The sequence below is a fragment of the Pezoporus wallicus genome, unplaced genomic scaffold (assembly GCF_028554395.1).
Source record: "Pezoporus wallicus isolate ANWC-B61680 ecotype Strahan unplaced genomic scaffold, APGP_CSIRO_Pwel_v1 contig_3017, whole genome shotgun sequence".
Taxonomy (NCBI): domain Eukaryota; kingdom Metazoa; phylum Chordata; class Aves; order Psittaciformes; family Psittacidae; genus Pezoporus; species Pezoporus wallicus.
This window is the reverse complement of record NW_026638957.1, coordinates 3760632-3782769: the sequence shown is the minus strand read 5'-3', so window position 1 is coordinate 3782769 and position 22138 is coordinate 3760632. Positions and strand designations below refer to the sequence as shown.

The 22138-nt window shown below is 42.1% G+C and overlaps 1 protein-coding gene across 3 annotated transcripts in view; it reads left to right on the top strand.

Annotated features, from left to right (window-relative positions):
• The first annotated feature begins 438 nt into the window (after positions 1-438).
• Positions 439-22138, top strand: part of ITPK1 (inositol-tetrakisphosphate 1-kinase) — a 143181-nt gene continuing 121481 nt past the window's right edge. For 2 of the 3 annotated variants that reach the window (XM_057413455.1, XM_057413454.1), the window contains exon 1: positions 439-624. In XM_057413455.1, the coding sequence (XP_057269438.1) occupies positions 530-624 (95 nt within the window). In that variant the 5' untranslated portion in view covers positions 439-529. Of the gene's footprint in view, positions 625-8994; positions 9381-22138 lie in introns of those variants that run through there. The other variant, XM_057413456.1, reaches the window with a different exon arrangement.

Genomic DNA, 22138 nt, shown 5'->3' with positions numbered 1-22138 from the left:
CTGAGAGGCTGCAGCAGCAGAACCGCGGTCGCGCAGCAGTAGCAGCCGCGGCGGCGGGCAGGCACGGAGGCGAGTTCGGCGGCAGGGTCCGTCCGGGCGCGGGCGGACGCGGCCCTGGAGAAGGGTGGCGGGGTACCGCGGCGGGTGCCCCTCGGCGGGCAGCGGCGGCATGTCTGGTCGGCTGGCTGCTCAGGGGCTAGTAGCTCAGTGGGCCGGCAGGGGTAGCGGCTTCCATGCCAGCACAGGCACCTTCTCTGCCTGCCTCCGTGAGGTGCCTGCCAGTGCGGGGCAAGGCCTGCCAGGGGCTGCACATCGGTTGCTGCCGGCGGCGGAGGCTGCGCCTCGCTCGGTTCAGCGGCGCAGAGCGGGCGGGCGGGGGGTAGCGCCTGCGTCCTCCGCGGGAACCGACTGATTTTCCTTTTTCAACGCCGTTGCTTCGCAGGCGCCGAGTGAGAGCGGTAACCGGGCTGCCTCCGCCACGCTGGGCTGATTCCTCGAGGGGCTGCCGCTGTCTCTCCGGGCCGGCACCATGCAGACCTTTCTGAAGGGGAAGCGGGTGGGTTACTGGCTGAGTGAGAAGAAGATCAGGAAGCTGAATTTCCAGGCCTTCGCCGAGCTGTGCCGGTAAGGAGGCGGCCTTCGCCACGCCGCGGGGAGCGCCAGGGCGGCCGTGAGGCAGTTGGGGCGGGCGGCGGCCTCGGGGCGCGGCAGCCTCGGGATGGGACCGGGGCCGCGTTGTTCCGGGCTCGGCCGTGGCCTGCGCCGGCTCTCGGGCGTTTTGTGCTCGGTGCGCGATTGCCTTCAGCAGTCTGTGTCCGCCGGGACCTGGGGGGAACAGGACGGGTCGGTGCCCGCGGGGCCGCGGCTGAGGTCTCCTCCTTCCTGCTCACCTGGGCGCTGCTGCACGCTCCCAGGAAACTCGCTCTGGGGCGGTGCGCAGCGTCCCTGTGTGTCTCTGTGTGTGAGGGCCCGGCACAGCCTTGGTTTACTGCCTGGGAGCATTTCTGTTCACCGCTTCCCAAAAGGTCTCTAGTACTCCCGGTGAAATAGTCTCATTTGCAGTCTCTGAGGAGCTTGCTAAGATTTGGAGCTGAAGCAGAGTTATTAGGAAGAGTCTGGGAGTAGCTTACCTTCATGTCCTGCAAAAAACACATGAAAATAGGGTAATGCAAATCCCTGAGTGAGCTTGTATTCACCCGAGATGTGAATTACATGTCTGAAGGTGGTGTACCTGCGCCTATTTTCTGCAGTCCCGGAGGTAAAGGTTAATTCGATAAGCTGTAATTAGACTTTATCTGAATAGCTTAGAGGATAATATATGCATTATATTACAGAGTTTTATTATGTAATTGAAAGTGTAAACTCCATGTGGGTCCAAGGTCTTGTGACACATGCATTACAGCTTCTTATACCGAATAAAAGCTTTTTCTTGTTAATTTCATTCTAATAGTAAGTTTGTAACAAGTATAGGGAATCAATTTTGATGATTGAAAATATTCTAAATAAACCATATTCTGGTTTGTGTGGAATGTGTTCAGACTTTGCAGAATATATTTTACGTGACTTGAGTACGCTTCATTAGTGCATATCATGCTAAAACCACCAATCCCTGTCAAATTTCTGTTGGCAGCACTTGCTCCTTTCTATAGAGATGAAGGAGGCAGAAGAAACAGAAAACTATTTTGAGAGAGTGACTGAAGCTTTTACATCAGCTTGTGTTCTTGGCATTCTGTATCCTCTCTGTCAAACTTCAGAAAAACTTAACAGAATTTTTTAAAGTATGGAAAAGGACACAGGTTATGGTTTAATGTCTTCATAAATTTCATGTGTTTCTTCAAACATAATATTTCTGGATGAATAATGCTAAGCTTTGACTTTGCCTAAGATTTTTGGTTATTTTTTGTAATGCTTTGTGCCCAAAAGCTAAGGGGAATCTCAGAAAATACGTAAAAAGCTATTTGTAGTAGTTTGTCTTTCATTTTTGGTATTATGTGCTTTACATTTTTATGTTTAGGAATCTCCAAAATGACTTTCTGCCCTCTGCTGTCCTTGTTTCTCTTTTTGACTAGGTTCTTTGCTTTGTTTTGCTCTACTTCAGAAATTCCTTACACTTGTGTTGCATAACATGGGTATACAATTTCTTTGGGTGCTCTACAAATTTAGTAATAGTTTTTAGGTCTGCAGCACTGTGAAAACTGACCCAAAGTGTCTCTCTTGCTACAGTTTTCTAATTTATTGATGAAAATCAGGCTGTCTCATTTGGTACAGGCTAATCTCTCTTTGAATAGTGTTTACATCATTGGACAGACAGGTCTGTTCAGTCATGCTTTGATATTTTTAAAAGCATTTAATATTAGCCTTTCTGTAGAAGTGAAGTGTTTGGTTTAAAGCTCAGTGCAGTTGCTGGAGCAGGTTGTACTGGTATCTTGGATGCTCTCTTTCTTTCCTTCCCAGTAACGTCCACTGACACTGGTGGGAAGCTGCATTTAATTGGGCATAGATTTCAAGTATTGTATGCATAATATCTACTTGATTACATGTGTGTTTGTAAACTTTTGTTGCTGTAAAAAAAGCAGTGCTGAGCTCAACATACATCTTACCAGAAATGTTGTGTATGGTAGGAAATAAGGCAAGCGTAGTCATTCGTGTACAGTGATTCATGCATTAGAGTGGACTGTGTGTCTGTCTCTCCATTCTGTGTACTTTATGGTGATTGTTACTTGGAATGTATTTGCTTGTTGCCTAGGGATATACTTTCTGGATGACTACAAAGTTCAGTTTTGTTTGTGCGGGTTTGCAATGAAGCAGTTATATAATCGAGGAAAGTTAGAGAAGCCTCTTAATGAATTCCTGAAGCTGGGTTTAATTTGGGAGTGTTGTTAGGATGAGAAGAATCTTCATTTCTCTGCAGTCTGCCAGCACAGCCACTTCTAGTGCAAAGCACTGGTGTCCTAAAGGGATCTGGTACAAACGTTTCAAAATCTGTTTGAACCATCCTCTGAGAGGTAGTCGAAGTGCTGAGCTGCTTTCTTAACAGTGGTTTCAGGCTTCCACTCCAGCAGTGCACCTAAGCTGAAATGTTGTTACCTTGTCCTAGTTGAAATGAGGTATGAGTGTGAGTGGACCTACAGTTAAGGTGTTGCTTTGGAGAACAGGCAGGCCTGCCTTCAGGTTTCTACTCCGCAAAGACTATGCAGGAGCTTTAAATACTTTTCTTGTGTTTGTATCCGTCTTTAAAGTGCAGCTTAGTCTGCTGGCTTTCAGTAGGTTTCCCTGTTAAATGTTGGCATCTGAATTCTTCCAGGTTTGTTACTGGAGAATTTACAGACATCTGCCTTATTTTCTTAAAATTTTCACTTGGTATGTAAATTTCTTGTAACGTGTGACAGGGTAGCAGTCCTGCCTGGACATGGTGTCTTGGGGCTTTTGCCTAAGCTTTATATCCACAAGGTAATCTTCCTTGTATCATAGGTCTTTGAGCTCACCTGCGCTTCTGTTCCTCACTCTGGCACACTAGATACGTCTTACCTGAGCTGTATTCTTTATAGACATAACAGCCTTGGTGGTGCCTTCCTTGTGTAGCCCAAGGAGATGAAAGCAATGCCCGTGGTGGTATTTACCTCCACATTTATAGTCCAGACCAGTGGTTTCCTAATAGTTGTGTTACAGCTCACTGCAGCCCTTAATGCTTCTACATCTCTTTTGGGCTTCTGAGTGGGTGGTGTGCAGAGAGACGGTGTGTTTTTACAGGCCTGTTGCAGAGGATCAGTGGTCCCTGGATAGCACCTTGAGAACTGTCAGTCTGGAGGACAGAGCACTTGGACTGACAGGTGGGAAGCCCAGTTTTGAGCCTGCAGCTGATGTCTCCCAAAGGAAATAATCTGAAAATGGGCCAGGCTCACTCTGGTCAGCTGGCTGAACCTGCCACTGTGTATAGAGGGGAACGTGAGCTCCTTCCCTGGTGCTGGGATAGCCATCCTATATGCTCTTTCTGTAGCACCATGGCAGGAGTGTCTCTACAGGAGGAGGTGTGTTCTCAGTTCTGGTCTCTGCTTCCCACAGGGTTTTTTGATTCTGTCCAGCACCTCCTTTCTACGTAAGCTGTTGGCGGAGTAAGGCTTTTATGTTCCTTTCTGTGCATCGTTGCAGTTTCAGTGGGGACAAGAGAGTCTCTGTCTCAGCCTTGGTGCTATCAGATCATTCCTGTTTGAGTTGTGGTGTGGGATTGAGCTCTTCTGTGTGGAACAGGGAATTCAGTGCAGACTTCCCATCTCCTCAGTGAACTTACTAGTTAGAAGGCAATTTAAGAAGCTACTACTACCAAGTTGTCCCATGCTTCTGAATGAAGCTGCTAGGGTGCCATGCTTTGTGTTGAACTCGCTGTTGTCTATATGCTAGCCTATATGGTGTGGCTGCAGTTCCCTGAGTAGAGCCCCTTATGGGGCTGCAGTGTGCAAATGTCTGGTTTGTGCATCTCAGGTAGGCTTTCCTATCAGCCTTTATGTTCAGCTTCACCAAGGTGATGTCACAGTCTCAGAGCTTTGCGTAGCTGGCTACTGGCAAAATACGGAGCATCTATGGCCTGCTAAAAAATAAGACAAGTTTTTTAGGGACTCCTGACAATTTCAGAGCCTGTAATATAAGCATTTAGTTCTCTCATTGCCATGTGTCTCTCCCAGTGCTTAAAGAAGTTCCTCCTTCTTCTGGCTGCTTGATCTTGTCCTTTATCTCAAGCTGGGTTTAGTTGTTCTGCAGTTGGCAAAGACTTTCAATCCAGTCAGTTCCCTGCTCATTACATTGACCTTGGCATGGCTGTCACCATTCAGGTGCACTAGCACTAATAAAAGCTGAAGAAGATAGAGGTGCCCCACTCCGTTACACAGATGACAGAGCTGTGGTGTGAATTTCAGGTGGTGATAAAGACTCTTGGATACCCGTATTATCCTTTTGTAAAATACTCATAGATGTTCTGCCAGGTTTCTCTGCACGTTGTGAATAAAAAGATGACTGTTTGTATTATAGGAGGAGTGGTGGTGGAAGAACAGAAAAATGCATGTATTTGTTCAGAAGATGAGTTGCGTGTGTTGTTGGCACCAGTTCAGATTAGTGAGGTGCAGCCATTTACAAATGGCCATTTGCTCTATAAAAGCCTCTTGCTCCTCGGTAGTTGCTCTGAATGTCAGCTGTTAATATAGTCTCTTCTGGGAGCCATGGAGACGCAAGGCAGTAAGTTTATGGTAACGTGAATAAGTTACAGTGATATGAGGTGAAATACGTATGCTTCATCCAAGAGGAGATAATTTAGTCACCCCATTATGAATGTTAAGCTACTTCTTGGTTATTTTGGGCAAAAGCATTCACATGTGAAACTTGTAAGATTGCATGGTAATGTGGCAGCTTTTCTGTGTAGCTGTATGCATGAGTCAGAATTTCTTCTTTATACATGTAGAAAATGAATAGCAGAGGAGTTGAAGAGTTGCCTGAAGATGTAACCCATGTCAAATCGACAGACAGAAGAACTGTGCCTGTACATCCTCATGTCCAGATTATTTATGGTCAGATTTTATTGTGTTGTGTTTTTTTTTTTTTTTGTGTGGGTTTTTTTTTTTTTTTTTTTTTTCATTAAAAGCAGGGTGAACATGTGGAGGAAAAAGTTCTCGGGAAATTATGGAAAATCAAACTCTGCCCACAAAAGAAAATGGAAGTGAAGTGATTGAGAATACGTTCTAATAAAGCCCAGTTGTCTGGGAATTCTTCAACTTCTTTCCATTTCATTTCTCTGATAGGTAGTTAAGCATTCTTCTAAAACATATGAGAAGCTACTTAGTTAATCTACCATAAAATAAACGGTGTCATCAGTGCTGTAGATATGTATGGCTCTCTTTCTCTTCTAAATGTTGTGTTCTTTTATGTGCCATGGCCTGTGCATGAGAACCTAGCCATGATTTTTAAGTCAGATTTAAGAATAATGCTGGTCTCAGGGTATTAAATTGAGCTGCTGCTTTATATCGCAGGCTGTGAAGTGTACTGCATATTTTTTCCAGGAAGAACTCAGGGAATTTTCTTTGACACCAATTCCCCACAAAAACCCTCCCTAAATACTACTTTTGTTAAATGCCTGGCTTGTGTCAGTTAGCTTTTACAGCCTTAAAAGCCATAAAAATAAAATGTACATGTGTTGATCAATAGCTCCCATTGTTGCTTGTGTTAGTCTGAAATACTATATCATGAGAAGTAACCAGGGCCCGGATGGGTGGGTAAGTTTCTTTGACATGAGCTCTAACAAAGACTTACAATTAACCTAATGGTAGAAATTGTACTAAGCCATGAAAAGGTGCTGAAGGTAGTAAGAAAAAGTAAGTGTATTTCTTGGAGCAAAAGTTCACTGTATTTCTGGGTTCCTGCTCCTTTTTCTAATAGTCTGTAGAGAAGATTTTACGTCCCAGAACTGGATATATGTGTGCTCTTAATCTTTGAGAGCCGTTATTGGTAGGCATCCTTCTCGCAAAGTGCTTACTGCATTATGGTTGCAGAGCCATTTCATGGGGAATACATGGCACAACAACTCCTCAACAGAAGGAACTGTAACAGTCACCCTTTCACAGTGACTCTGTTTTGTGATCTAGCAGTCATTTACCTCAAGTTCGGGAAGTTTGAATGCTTATGTCATCCCTTTACCACAACCTGCTAGAACTGATATGCAGCAAGGAACAAAAATAAGCTTGGTCAGGTGGCAGCTCTTCAGAGAAAGATCTGCATTCTTTTGAAGATCACAAGGTGAATACAAATCGGCAGTGTTGCCAGAAAAAAAAAAAAGAGCATATGTCATCTTGGGGAACATAAGGTGGAACAGAGCCTGCAAGGCACATGAAGTAATGCCTCCATTCTGCACAGCGCTGATAAGGCTGCTGCTGCAGTAACCTTACCTACTGCCTTTGGGGTTTGGTTACTTTGGTTTGGAGCATGTAATTTCAAGGAAAAAAACAGATCCTCTGATAAGTGCCCAAAAGACAGCAGTGAGAAGGATCATGGTTTTTGAAAATACAGTGCATTATACTGTTATTAAACATAAAGCTGGAGATGGATCTTTGGACACCTTCGGAAGCTGTTGTAGGAAAAATCCACAAGCAGACAAACACACACATGCATGTTTATTCCCCAGTTCCATTGCAGGGAGGACAAAAGGTGGTGGGCTTCAGTTGTGCCAAGAAGAAGGGATGATGGGTAAGTGGAAAAGATACTGTGGTTGTCTAGGAGGCACTGGAATTCATTGCTTGAGACTTTCAAGACTGCCTTGGACAAACATGCTGAGAATGACATGGGCCTGTGGTCCTGTTTCAAGGCAAAGATGTTGACTTCTGAGGACGTTTCTGTGTCTGGTTTGTAACAGCACAGAAGGTGCCTGAGAAATAGTTCTTGGTGTACATTAAGTAGTTTGAAGTCCCTTTACTAATTCAGGAGTTGTGACTTGGGAACTCCAGGCACACAGTCTAAATGAGTGCAGCTTTTTTGAATAAATAGGCTTAACCTGAGAGCCATGTCAGAAAGTGGTTGCTCTGCCTTAATATACTGCACTGCACCTGGGAAGCATTGATTGACAGTGTATCTCCTGATATTGGATAGAAAATGTACTATTCATCTCAATAGTTGACACATTTTAGTGAGGTGATGTTCTTGAGCACGTTCCAAGGGACCAAGGAAGCAGAGCATGTGAAACACTAAAATAAGCATGATAGCAAATAAAATAAGCACCTGTGCTACACAAATCTGTGCCATAGTGCTGTGCAACAAACCCTCTTCTGTCTGGCTATCTTCTCATTTTTTTAGTTCAGTGTTCAGTCCTCAAAACAATGGTTTGTTTTGTACTGATGGAATTTAACTCTCCTCAGAAGGAGTTATGCCCTTTATATGGTCAAGGAGGAAATTGCTGATACTTCCATACTGCCAAAATGCCACGCAAGTACTAGTTAGTATTCTCTTTCCCCACAGAGAGAAATCCTATTTGGAAGACAAGCATGTACTTTAAGAGTGGCTTTCAGAATGACTGAGTTTCATTGAGGAGGATATGCTTTAATTCAAGTGGAAAAAAACCTTAGTTGCAGTTCTCTTTCCTCCCAGGTGCAATGCTCTGGGCTAGTTTGACTGGGGTGAAATGGCCACTCTCATAAATTCTGTCAAATAATTCCTGTGATTTGGGAACCAAAGCAGAAGTCTGTTCTTTCCCACAATCAGGCTACTACCTGTGTGGGCAGGAGGGTGTGCGCTCACTGAGGTGGCTTGGAGGGCTCCCAGGAGTCTAATCTGTAGAGTGGAGAAAGTTGAGTTTCTGGATCTAATGACCCTTTTGGGAAGGTAATTGGCAGAGCCAGGCCTGGAACTTGGAAGCAGGTTCAGTTGACATTGAGCTGTTAAATCTTTTCAGATGCCAGTTAATGAAGACTTATGAAGTGTCTTGTGTTGTCTTGTCACATACTGCTGAGTCATGATTGCTTGCTTGGAGGAATTGGGATTTGGTGCTTCCCCCTGAAAATGATGAGCTTATTTTTGCTCTTCATCACATGCCTCACAGGCTTTTCTTCTTTCTTGTCAACAAGCCATCTTGGTCATTTCCCTCTGTAACACATTGGTTCTCCTTGTTCCTTGGATGAAACATGTCTGTAGCAAAAACACTTGAATGAGATGTGTCTGTAGCAAAATACAGAATGCTAAATCTTGAGCTGTGAAGGTGGGATGCTCTTGGCCATCATTCTGAAGCCCTATGTTTGTCCAGCCAGGCCACACCACAAAGGTGTTTGCATGTTGAGGGACTCTCCCCTTGAAGAGTGCTAACAGGCTGAAAATAGGCACTTTAAGAGACCTGGTTTAAGTTGTATGTTTGGGCTATAAGCAACATAGTTGTCCTTTTTATGAAATTGTGTGTTTTAAAGTGCTGGTGATGTTTTTTTACTTTCTGTCATTTTCCCCATCGTGTTGGGTATGGATAAGTACATGTTTAGTGTAACTTGTTTTCTTGCAGCAGAAGGAAATGGTTTGGAGGATTCTTTAGAAACAAGGCCTTCAGCACTGCATGTTGTAATGCTTAGTAATGACTCTCACCACAGAACCTAGATAAAGTTATCTGCGTGTTGGGGCAGCTGGTTAATAGCTGATAGAACAAGTGATGTCTGGAGTGATTAATGGTGCTGGAAGGAAATGATAACATAAAGGTCCACTTGTGACATGCCACACCCGCCCCATGCTACAGCCACAGTGCTATAGTCGTTTTCTCCAAGCCACTCTGAAATGACTTCTGTGGTTAAAATAATTGGTGTAATGACTAAGCTTATTCCTTATCTTGTCAGCCTGGTTTCACTATAATGACAGAGAATGTCATCATTTGTGTAGGTGGGCTACAAAACACTGCCTGTTTCAGCAATATGCTAGGGCTTAGTGAGTCCAGCAGTGACCACTTTAACCTGATTGGGTGCGTTATTTCTTAAATATGTGTGTTTCAATGAGAATCTTGGTTATTTCCTTTTAACTAAAAAACAAACCGCAGAGATGAATGTAAATACTGATAACTGTTGCTCTTTAGTTCCATCTGCATGTCATACAGCTGCCTGTAGATGCTGCTTTATTTAGGAACATGCTGTTCCTTTGTGTTACAAAAACTCAGTTCAGATTTTACATGCTGAGGATCCAGCCCTCTTTGCGTGCTGTCACTGAGACTGATACTGGTGCTGCCAGCATGGGCTCTCCTCACTGCCATTTGAAGGGTGAGAGGGTAGCGGGGGGAATGGGGAGGTTACTCCTGCACAAGTCCATCTGTATGTTTTGTTTGGTACCTGAGGCCCTAACTGCTTGCAGGTGTTTTGGCTGACATGCCAGCTGAATAGTGTGAGGTCAGCCAAGCAGACCTGAGCCTGGCCAGTCAGGACCTGAATGATGTTTGTAACAGATGCTTAGGGAAGGGGTGAGGCACAGAGCAAATATGTTCCCCTTCCCCATGGCAGACACTGGTTTAGTGTTGAGCGGCAGCAGTTGTGTCCATAGTGCCATATTTAATAGCCACAGATGGATCTACTCCACATAAACCTTTTAATATGTTTTTGAAGGAGGTTATTGTCCCATGTTGGTTGTTCTCTAGTTTTGTTGTAAAACATGAGCACATACAAAGTTGCTGTGTTGTGGGTAGTGGTTGGTTGGTTTTGTTTTGTTGGGTTTTTTTTGGTTTTGTTTTTGTTTTCTTATTTTTAAGTGTACATATAAATGTTCATTTTAATAGAACACCCTGGATCTTGACCAATTTAAAAAGAAATACATAATTTCAGTCAAGATGTGGTAAGAAGTTCAAAAGTCAAATCTTCCCCAAAACAGATTTTCCTGCTAAAAATAAGAAAGGTTGCAAAAGAGGGAGGAGGGGCAACTAAAAGCTGGGTACATCTTAGGAGTCATCTTCTAACTTCATCTGGTGCATGCTAATCTGTAACTGACAACCAAGAGCAGAGCATTTTGTGGAACCTGAAAACCCCTTGTAATTGAACAGAGCATCGGATCTGCATTTGCTGCCTCAGCAGGTTAACTGGTAACATAGCAGAGGAGCAGTCTCCAAAACTAAAGTACAATATTAGTACTGCAGTAGTAACAGAGGCACTCTCTCTGTACCATTTATGTACATTTTCAAATAAAATCTGCCCCAGTCTTTTGTCTGATATTGAAAACAGTGAATTTCTCTGGTCTTTCTGTTGGTTTTTAGTTAACATTGCCTTTGTGTAGTTTCAGGTATGGCTTTAGGAGTTGCTCCAGCTCAGTGTTCTTTCACACTGTTGTCTAAAATAGATTTTCTTTGCCAGTCAGTCTTTTAGCAGAGACTTACATATGTTTAGACCAGCCTCATGGTTTCAGAGTTACTGTGCTGTCTGGTACAGGTGCATGCCGATAATGCATCGGCTCTGACGTTTCCATCGTGTGTGGCTTTACCGTTAGTGTCCTGTGAGATAGTCTGGGTAAACCACATTATCAGAGACTCTTTACAAGGCTCCCTGGCATGATAAAGCTGTGTGCAAAGCTCACCATTCAGATATGCTTGCTAGTTGGAGGGGTGGGAAGAAGAGGATAGAAGGAGCTTGTTCTGAGGTTGCCTGTGGTGCTGCTCTTGTTTTGCCGACGAAGAGGGAGCGTAATTCACTGGAGCTGTCAATCTGGGAGTTTTCAAGCGCTGAAAGAAAACTCCAGTAAAAGTGTGTATAAGTGTATGTGAAGGAGGAAAAGGAAAAAGAAACTAAGCAAATCTACTGTTTTAATGAAAGGCTGATGGTGAGAAAAAAGTAGTACTTGTAGTTGCTGACCTGCACGCTAAATTTGGCAGCAAACAGGAAAGTGTGAAAGGGGAGAAGTACTGTTGCCAGCATGTTAGTTTGGAGCACCATGTGCTGTGCAAAGAGTAAGTGATGATGAAATTGAGCAGCATCCTTTGTCACTCAGTAGAAGTTTTCTTTTTCAAAGCTACCACCTTTTAAAGCTGGTTTAATCGATGAAGAGACAATGGTTTGTGCTACACCTTTAGCTGTTCCTGACTGCATGGACTGCAAGTGGGAGGTGGGGCTATAGGAGGAAAAGAGATCTATTTGCAGGTGGACAAGTGCTGGATGGGTTATAGTTTGATTTTGGGGCTAGACATTTTGGTGCAACCTTTCCTTCTGTATCAAGGAATAGATCAAAGTCCAGGAACTCTATGCAGGCTGGAGTGAATTTTGAAGAGACCTTTTTGACCTTTTCCCTGGCCTTTATAGAACCAAAACTTTAGCATGCTTTGAGGAATAGAAAGTACATGCTTGCTGCTGGTAGAGGGTTGAAGCTCCATTTCCTTTCTCTTTCTGATGCTATTTTAGGCCCTCAGTTCTCAGCATCTGGGAGAATTTGTGCTTTGAATTTTGCTTTACTCACAAATCAGTAGAGTGAAAAATCTTTGGTCAGAGACACCCCCAAGTTTAAACTGCTTTTGTTTGAGGCTAACTTTGTTTCAAGAACTCTCTAGCTAGTTCCCCTTCTGATACCTTTGTTTGTGCAATGTGATTGTAGTTTTACTCTTTATGTGTGCCATAGGACATTGATCTTCATCACTTTTGTTGCTTACTGGTGATGGATTGCCTATTTGCATGTAGCATTGCAGCTCAAGGTAGAGCTATTTTGTGGATCAGAACTTGCCTTCTTTGCAGTAAGAACAGTGGGTCTTACCATTATCTGGTCTAAATATAACGTAAAGCCTCTCTTGGCTATCTTTTCCTTAAGGTCTATAACAGGTTATCGCTGGTTCTGGTTATTGTATTTAAACCAGATGGATCTTTAGCATATACAAGCTCATGTCTCCCTGAGAAGACTCTGGAGAGTAGAGAAGACTACTTGGTTGAGTCTGACATTTTTGGAGCCCAGAATGGTACTAGAAGGAGCCAGAAATGATGGAATGAGAAAGGCATAGGGTCATTGGGGAGTTTTGTTCTTTTTCTCCAAGTAAGATAAACTCAGGTGTATAGTACAGAATTATGGTTGCAGCCAACTATCACTTCCATGTGTGCGGTGCCAGGCACCAGCTTTTCTAGTAAAAGTTTGTTCTCATTTTATGCTACTGTGTTAAGCAGTTTCCTGATCAGTGTAGTGCTGTATCTTGGCTTATAATAGGTATTGTTTAGGTGGGGATTGGCACAGTATTTTTGTGCTATGATTTGATCTCTCATTTGTCTTGAATAACCTACTATAATGTAATGCTTAAGTCCATTCATTTTTGTCAGGTTTTCCTCTAGCGTTGTTGCAGCGGTAATGAAACAGTGTTGTTCTGATTACAAGAGATCACTGAAGAAAAACACTATCTTAGAATGTTTCTTTGGCTAAGAGAGAGAACATCCATACTAGAGGCAGAGTAGGACCTTCATTCTGGTGTGCCATGGCTCTTCGTTATGTCATCAGATAATTTTCCTGATTTTTCCTTATTCCTAGTTTCTCCTGTTTGCCACTGTGAAACAGGTCTGTAGAACCAGGCAGGAGAACTTTCTTCAAACAGGAAAATGTTTTTCTGAAGCCACAGAACATGGGTAGCTAACATGTATATGTAAAGTTACTTTTCTTTTTGTGTGTCAGTTTTGGTACCAGTGGACTGTGGAAAGGTGTGTTTCTTCCTTGCCCCCTACCCCAAATTACTACAAGTGCAATTAGGGGACCTTAAGTAAAATGCTTGGTTTGTAGCTTGGTCAGAAAATTTGGAAACAAAAGAATTTATTCAAAGACGTCTTTACCACAAATTTCTTCTGGGACCAAGCTGTTCCCTGATGTTTAAGATCAAGATCTCTAAATCTGTAGACAAATTAGATGGAGGTCAAGTTCTTTGTGCTTATTTCTAAAACTATAATCCTTGCATATGAATTAGGCTGAGATGCTCAGAAGCTCCTACTTGTTAAGGTGCTGAGTTTTCTTGACCTTGGTGAGAGCTGAGCTCATTTGCAGAACTTGGTCTTATCTAACTCCCTCTGAAGCTGGTGGAAGTCTCTGCAGTTGGATTCCTTGGGAACTGGATATACCTGGTGTTCAGATTTTCTTTGTTGTTAATGAAAACCCGAGGGTGGGATGGAAATTGAATTTGTTCACAGTTGCACAAGTTTGGTGGCAAACCTGGGATGAACACACAGACTTCTCTTGCTGGTTTGTTCTTGCTTTTTTGCACCATAGCTACTGAAAGCAGACATTTAGATGTAATGGCTTGATAACAATGATTGATGGCCAAGAATCAAAAGTGTGGTAGGTAGTAATTAAAACATGTAACCAATGATGCCATTGAAAGTACTCTGGATGCCTTCTTGGCCCAGGGAAGTATCCGGTAGTGTAATTTGAAATGTTTTTGTAGGACTAAGTATAGTATTTGAGTTTCCTGTTACTTGTTAGTGTTGCTGCTGCCTTTTTGTTATATTGACTGATACGTGGGTGTGAAAGCTCCCTGTAAGAATAGATTTTTTTAGCATGCTTGCTGCTGGTGCTAGTGAAACCTGAAACACAAGATACGTGTTTCAGGAAAATGCATAGGGTACATGTAAAATCTCCCTATTTCATCTCTCATTAAATCAAAGTAGATTGTCACTTGTTTGTCCATGCAGAATGGAGTAGCCTTGCAGTGCTGCTAATATTACAGTAAAGGAAAGCTTGTGCTGCAAAATGTTTTTGGTTAAATATTTTTTGGTCTTTAAAACAGTAATGTGTGTGTGTGTGTTTTCAGTAGCTACTTTGGCTTTAAGGGGATAATTATTAGAGCCTTCTATAAGAATAGAGATGAAGGTTCTCCTTCAGTGAATCTTTTATATCCTTTTGATGAAACAAAAGCAATTAAAGAGATAAATCTTGTCCCCTCCCCATTCTCTATATGTCTTTGAATGTGAAAATTCTTTCCCTATTTTTTTCTCTCCGTGCAACACTTAAGGAAATTAAATTGTTTATTCAGAAATGTCTGATGTCAGTGTTGGATGCCTACAGTAGACCAGGAACTAGGAGGCATTCCTGCAAAGCCAATTCCAAAAAACTTGAGAGGTGGCTCTTTCCTGCTGTACTGTAAATGTATAGTTTGACTACAAGGGGGTTTTGAAGCACACTGCCCAGACAGCTTTGACATGTGAGTAAAGTCTTAGGTGTATGCAGATGAGCTGCAAAGAATTGCCAAGTTTAAATCTTGATGTCTTTTGTGTATTTACTGGGGGTGGGGCTTGTACAGGGAGTTTCCAAATCAAGGTATACTAGGCAATCCAAGAGAGAAAATAGAGAAGTCTCTTGAATCAGGCACAGGCCTGGCAGCCAAAATAGGGTTGGCTCTTGGCTCTGTAATAGGCTTTATTGTAACTTAAGCATCAGTGAATTTCCCCATATAATACTTTATTTACCTGTCAAATGCAGGTAGAGATAATGCAAACCTGTCAGAATGCTGTCATGTGGTTGAACTGACTGCTAATGGCTCATAGATCATTTGATCTCAAAGGACAGGCAAAGTGTTTATTACTTTATCTTGCTATTTGTGAGCAGCTCTTAATTTGTATCTATCGATTCTAAGGCATGGTTCAAAATTAAAAACTCAAGCTGTTCCTTATTGGTGATTTCTGTAAAAGAAGTGTCATTGAACCTAATTATTGAGGATCCCAATATGTTTTAACAATTTCACCTCTTACCTGCTGTTCTCTCTCAGATCTAATTACCTAGTAAATGTTTTTAGTTGATCATATACAGAGTGAATGCTCAGCTTTTGCCAAGCTAAGACTTCATCTTCTTGCATTGGCTTTCCTAACTTGGTCATTTTAATTTGTGGTGAAAATGAAACTAAAGTTTGTAAAGCAAAGGGGAGAGAATGGCAGGCTTCATCCACAGCTTCTGCTGTGCATATTCTAGCATGTTCATCAGTGGAGGTGTTGGTACTCGACTGCAATAAGCATGCTATGTCTACTTACACTACTAGAAAGGTGCAAATGCGGTGATGTTTGGCTTGGTGCCATTATATTACAGCGCAAGAACTGTATGGCTGTAGATGGACAGAGACATTGGATAATGCATCTGGAGCAATCCTTAGCGCCAAGGCAGTGAAAGAAATGGAAATAAACTTGATCCTTGATATTATGTTCTTGATATTTGATAATACGTTCTCTCTGTAGTTCTCTCCCTTGTGTATGGGCAGAAGAAGTTAATGGCAAGTTTAACATGCAGGTTATCTTGAGAAGTATCTGCAAACAAGACTTCTTGGGCACCTTGTGGATCGTGATGCTCGAATTCGGGGGGGGGGGGGGTGGGGGGGAGTACGTGTTCAAATTAGTCTTAAAAGAAAATATATCCTGCCAATTTTTTTACTTTTATCTGGAAAATAATTAGAGAAAATAGGGATGATTTAGTGTGCCATTGAGATGTAAGAGAGTAGTCCAAATAAGATAATGACCATTTATGGCCTCTTAAGAGTGCAACTTTTACAGAGTTTTGATTGTCTTTTTATAGATCACAACTTTATTCTTCTGGAGGGCTGGGGTGATTTTGAAGAGTAATGTTTTTTTTTTCTAAATTGGAATAGCTTCAGCTCCTAAGGTGATGCCTGTGTATTTTGCAGCTTAGTGTGGCACCTTGGACTGTGTGCTGACCCAGCATGAAACCCTGCAAGGCCAGGTAGGCAGATAATACCCACCCAGTGCCAGAGTGAAGTCAGTGAGGCTGAGCTATTGCATGCAAGGGGGTTACGTAAAGCTGGGTGTGGAGCATCCACCTCCTTTATGAAACAGGGAGTGCAAGGATCTGATGTGAAAACATGCTGCCTGGGAAGAAGACTTATGGGGATAAGAAATCTTGCTTTTGCACATTGATGTGCTAGTGGGATGTAAAAGCAGACATGTGGGCAAGGATTTTCTTTTGCCTTCACAAACAAGAATTCTTGGAAATACTCTGAGCAAATGTTATTTTTATTTACTAAGGTAAATGTGTGCATTTCTCTGTGTTTAAAATTCTGATAGTATTACATGGTTCAGTCATGTTCATTATTACTTGATAACTCTTAAGTGACAGCAGATGGGATGCGCAAAACCCATTTCCCACAGCAGATGAACTGTATCTAGGATCTATGTAAGGCATATGGAATTTTCAGAGTCATCTGCAACTGTTGTGTAACGTGGATTTTTTTTTTTTCCCCCATGTATAATGATTCTTCAAGTCTTGTACATATTTCAGAATTACAACAGTTTAAATGCTGTAACCTTTCTACAAGTCCCTTTTATGGTGATTGTCTCTCCAATTTACCTGTTAAGTAATTTTGGCAGTATCTTTGAGCTGATCCTGGGTATGGCACCCTACAGCCATAGTAAAAGCCCTAAAGAGAGAACATGGGGAATTACCTGAAATGGCAAAGGAATCATCAACTTCTCTGCCTTGTGTTGTGGAGTCTCCTATAGGCTTGAAATCCCTGTGTGTGGTATAGCATCATCTCTACAGTTCTTATCTTGGATGTCTATAAACAAAAGAAGTGAGCAAGACAAAATGAGTATGCTTATCCAAGGGAGATTTGTTCTGTGATCATGTTTAATCAAACATGTAATCAACATTTAATCAAATGTTTAATAAACTACTTGCATTTTTCCTTCTAATTAGTAGCTGCCAATTATTGGGATTGAAGAGTGAGTTTCAGGGCGGAGCCAGACAAGTATAATGCAAAAGAAAACAACTTGCTGCCTTCATGTCTGCCTTTCCAGCTCCTACTCAAAAGCTGGTTCAGCTGTTTATACATCCGCATCATTAGCAATGATAAGGACAATGGTAATTTGGTAGATTAGAATAGAAATTTAGCTTTTTATTTTTCCCTTTAAGAGGGATTTAGGTTATCTTATAAACTCATTAGCGTGTTGTAATCACACCACTGTTATAGTGGGGGGAGGCAGAGTATCTAGATGAGTCCATGAAGGTAAACAAATGTACAAGATGCAGCTGAACTGTTGGCCTTAGGGTTGGTTTTGTGTTTTTTTTTTTTTGTTTGTTTGTTTTTGTTTTTGGTTTTTTTCTTTTTCTGAGAGGGAGAACAAGGGTATGAGTAACAGAGCTCCAGTGTGATCGTATGATTGGCTTATAAAGGCAGCTTCTAGAAAATCTGAGGAGGCCCAAGAAATTGTCTAGTTCTTCCAGTTATGTAGTGTAGCAGACCTCTCAGCAGATCTGAATCTGGGCTCCAATGGAGTCTGGTTAGGAAATATAATAGCAGTTTGGGGTTGTATATCAGCTCCTGCATGCCCTGGCCAAATTTGGAAAAGCTGTGGTCTTAGAACACATGTGCTCAATCATGGATGGAAGCGATGGGTGTAACAGCTGCTGTTTAGGATAAGTTACGACAAAAACGGGGCAGGATTAATTAGAGCGCCCTGTGTGTGTACCCCAGTGTTCCTGTGCAGGAGAGGTTAGTAGCAAGATGTACTGTGAAGGTGAGGGGTGTGGGAGACAGCAAGGCACCGTGCTGTGTGTGTTGTCCCAAGGCAGGCCTCTGAGGGTGACCTTTTGCGCAGAGGGGTGTATGCAGAAGGGCTGAATCTGATCAGTAAAAACTGTTTGGTTCAGAGAAGTGGGATGTTCTAAACTTCCTGTGAGCAAACAGGACTTATGTTGAAGAACTTCTGTCTTTGTCATTGACTGGACCTTACGGGGGGATGTGCATTTTGTATTACAGTTTGGGTAAAAAGTCAGTAGATATGTTGTAGATATGTTTTATGAATGATAAAAGTTTGGGGTTTTTTTTCCTCTTACTGTGCTGTAAACAATGCACTGAAGCAAACAAGAAAATGGGTGTTCTGGCAGACATGTACATATGCTAGTGGTTAAAGCAAGAAGCCAGTGGACTGGAAGAAAATAAGTAGGATTTTCATCTTTCTTGTAAGGTACATGTAGATGTGCTTCTTTGAAGTGGACTGAGCCACCAGGACAGGGAATTTTCACCAGCTAGGGTGGAGATTTCTGAAAGATACTTTTTGCCCTATTTTCAAACAGTACAGTCATTACTTGTTGCAAGCCAAGCTTTCATTTTATTGCAAGCCTTTCTAATGAGGCTTCCAAATAAAGTAGAATCATTTTTCTTTGATCTATGTTGATGTAAACTCAAGCAGAAGAGCCAGTTGCAGGGGAAGAAAATTCCCATTATTGGTATTGGCATCTGAATCTGGTCAAATGGAGAAACACGTTCAAGTTCACGTTTCTTTAATTTGTACCATGTATTCTCTTCTTTTTCTTCTCACATAGGGTGCTAGGCTGCAGACTGGCACTTTTAAGATTCCAAGTGCTTTTTGTTTTCTATTAGTGTGGCCCATGTTGTGTTTGGAGAAAGCTACATAGCGAAATAAAGGTGAGACCTAGTTTCAGGTGGTACTGGAACTGCTTTTAGCTAGCTTTGTACTTGGGGCTTAACCCACCAGTCTTCTTTAAAATAACAGCTGCATTCATAAGTGTCCCAGGCTAAAAGCTGAAACTTGAAATGCATCTCAAAAGGAGCAAGCAAAACAGAGGAACTGACTGGATGAGTTATATGAACCTAAACTGATGCAGAGTTTGAGGAGAAAAGATTTCTATGAATGTCTCTTTCTTATTTCATGCTAAACCTTCCCATTAATGTCCTTTTAACCTGATGAAACACTGGATTGGTATCTGTGACAGTGTGTATAGCTGGCCACAGTAACCTTTGGGTATAGGCTCTTGTTGTCAGTTATGCCAATGAATCACTCTGGTTCCATAAACAGAGGAAAATTTCTTCCTTGCATATGCAAACAGTGGTCACTTGGTGAGTGTAGGAGACAAGGAATCGCAAGTGCTCTCAAAGCTAATGAAACTTGAGGAAGATTTGTTGTTTGACTTGGACAGTGTCCCTTATGGAGGAGGGGAAAGAAAGTGTCAGTCAGGTTTCTTCACTGAGCAAACATGTCAACATTCTTGCATTAACTTTCTCGTTTGTATAATGAAGTTTTGCATGAAGGAAAAAGCCCCAGACACCATATATCTTACTTGAAGCCTAGCTGGAGATGAATAAACTCATTTTTGCATGTGGAGTTTCTGAATTTAAATATGTCTCTAATTTCTGCCAAAGAAATGCCCAGTCTTTTAGAGATCCAAGAAATGAAAAAAAATGGTGCATTGCACATTTCTCACATATGTCTCAGTGGGTGTCTGGCCTCTATAAAAGCTCACCAAAGGTTTATTCAAAGCTGTTTCCCAAAGTCTTGGAAAGTTGCAGTGGATGTATGGCATTTGGTTTCAGGGTTAGTGCATTAAAAACTGTTTCTAGACGAGAGCTGGTTTGGCAGATGTGCGCCTCTCTCTGTACCCCTTGGTTTTGGCAGAGTGGAGGTGTGCGTTTGTTCTACCTCATGATGTGCAAGAGACCTGCAGAACTTGCAGTGCCAGCCCGGGCCCAGCAGAGCCTGGTTGCACTGTCCATGCTGGACTAACAGTCTTTGTGCAGCATGCTTATGTTGAAGATGATAGCAGCTGAAGCTTCTTTAAATGACAAGGCAAGCCACTAGGGTGCTTTTGTTTGGGTAGAAGGCAGGATTCTAGGTAAGATTTAGGAAAGTAAATAGAGCACCTGCAGCATGCTGGAAAGAAGTGATGGGGAGCAGGCGGAGGAGGGGTGTGGAAGGGGCAGCTTCTAGCCTTTGTGCAAGTCTGTTCCAACTACCTTTAAAAAAGGTACTTAATTTGCTCAAGAAACAATTCTGATCTGCAATTAGTGTGTGAGAACCTAGCACAAACGGAAGGCTTTTCAGGTTGGCTTGCCATACCTATGCCCTTTGTAGAGAGGCATTTGTAGGGAGGCATAGCCTCCCAGATATTCCTAATTAATTCATTCTTGGAATTCCAAGTATTATGACAGAATTTTTTCTTCTAGGCCTCTACACTGTTACAACAAATGCCACAAAGTGGTCTTAACGTGCTGAACATCAGTTTGGTAGGAGACCCAAGAGTTCTCTGCAAACCTTCCAGAGGCTTGAAGAAGACACACTGTTTTTTGAATCATTTTTGCTATCAGAGTTGATTTGATAGAACCTCCCTCAGTGTTGTAGTAGTTCTCCAGGTTGGTAGTCTGGGATGCTTTACAAATGCACAGTGTAGAGGGATTGTGGTCTAGTTAAGACAGACTGTAAATAATGGTTCTGGTAAACGATTGCTTCTAATATGATTTCTTTTGCTGTATGCTCTTGTCAGGCAGCTGTGTGCCAGCTCTGGTGAGATTGTTCAAAGTGACTGTGGCAGATACCTGAAGCTAAGAGAAGTCTTGAGGAGCTTAGATTCTTAGAGGGCAATTGCCAGGCACTTCCAGAAAGGCTGCTTACTGCACGCTAATACAGGTTGGGCACTCAAAATTCTTACGTGAACTTGAGAGACCAAACCAGTTCACCTTTTGTCATTTTTTCTCTTCTGTTCTTTTGCTTTCCTATTCCAAAGAAAAGACTGTTGCTGTCAACAGTTACACACGTTGTAGGTTAGCTTACCAGATGTGTTCAGCTTCTTCAATCTGAATTCTCCCTGTCCATATAGACCAGGGAGGTATTGGGAAGGCTTATATGTAGGGCATGACATAAATATATTTAATCTGAAGATCCCTCTCTCTTTCTACGTAGGTAGATGCAGTGAGGTATATAGATAGGTGCATATAGGATGTAAGCCATCAGTCCAAATCTCTGTGTTGTTTCTTTAACCTTGATTGGTAGCTGATAACAGTATGTCACTTGCATTAATACTGGTAAACTAGTATTAGTGATTTGGACAGCTTATCTGCAATAATAGGGAAGAATCATTTGATGCCTAAATCTGATTGATAGTGCTTAAGTCTAAAACTATTAGTGAAATAACTTTCTGTGTATAATAATATACGCATATGATAATATACGTTGTGATTGTATGTTGTTCAGACGAAGGGAAAAATGTATGCAGTCCCTATGCAAACCTCATCTTGCTTTATAAAAGCCCCAGAAACTTTGAATATGTTTGATTAACCAAAATATGGAACATAGCTGGTTTACTAAGGGGAAATTGGTACTTGTTACAATTCTGAGAGAAAGCTCTTAGAATATATATGTATGCAAAATATGTGTGCAGGTATTACTAGCCTTTGGTTTAAAGCTAAAATACATTGAATAATAAGTAACTATGTTGGGTCATAATGAACACTTAGGCAGGAACCTGAAGGAAGCCCTAGAATAAACCAAGGCTTGCTTGCATCTGGCTTAGATCCTTTATTTCTGAGAGCTGCTCTCCTAGATGGATATCTGTAAGAGCAAACTGATTCTGTTGTCCTTCTCATACAGTGGGGTGGACCAGTTGTTTTCTCCACTTCCCTTGACAGTCTTGCCTATGCTGGAACAAAAAGATCTGTTCTCTTCTTATCCTGTTCTGCCCTTCTCATCCTGTTTTCCAGTCAGAATGGGCCTATGGTTCGGTCCAGTTTTTCCTGTATGAGAAGATATCAGTGAGATTGTTTTAAACAAACCAGTTCAGGGATTTTGAAAATGAAAAAGTCTGTCAGCAAAACCCAGTAGCTGACTACATCCTTAGGTGAGCACTAAAGTCCTACCCTAAGTTGTGCTGGTACAATAAAATAACTCTTAGTACCTGAGCTGAGGAGTTTAAAGCT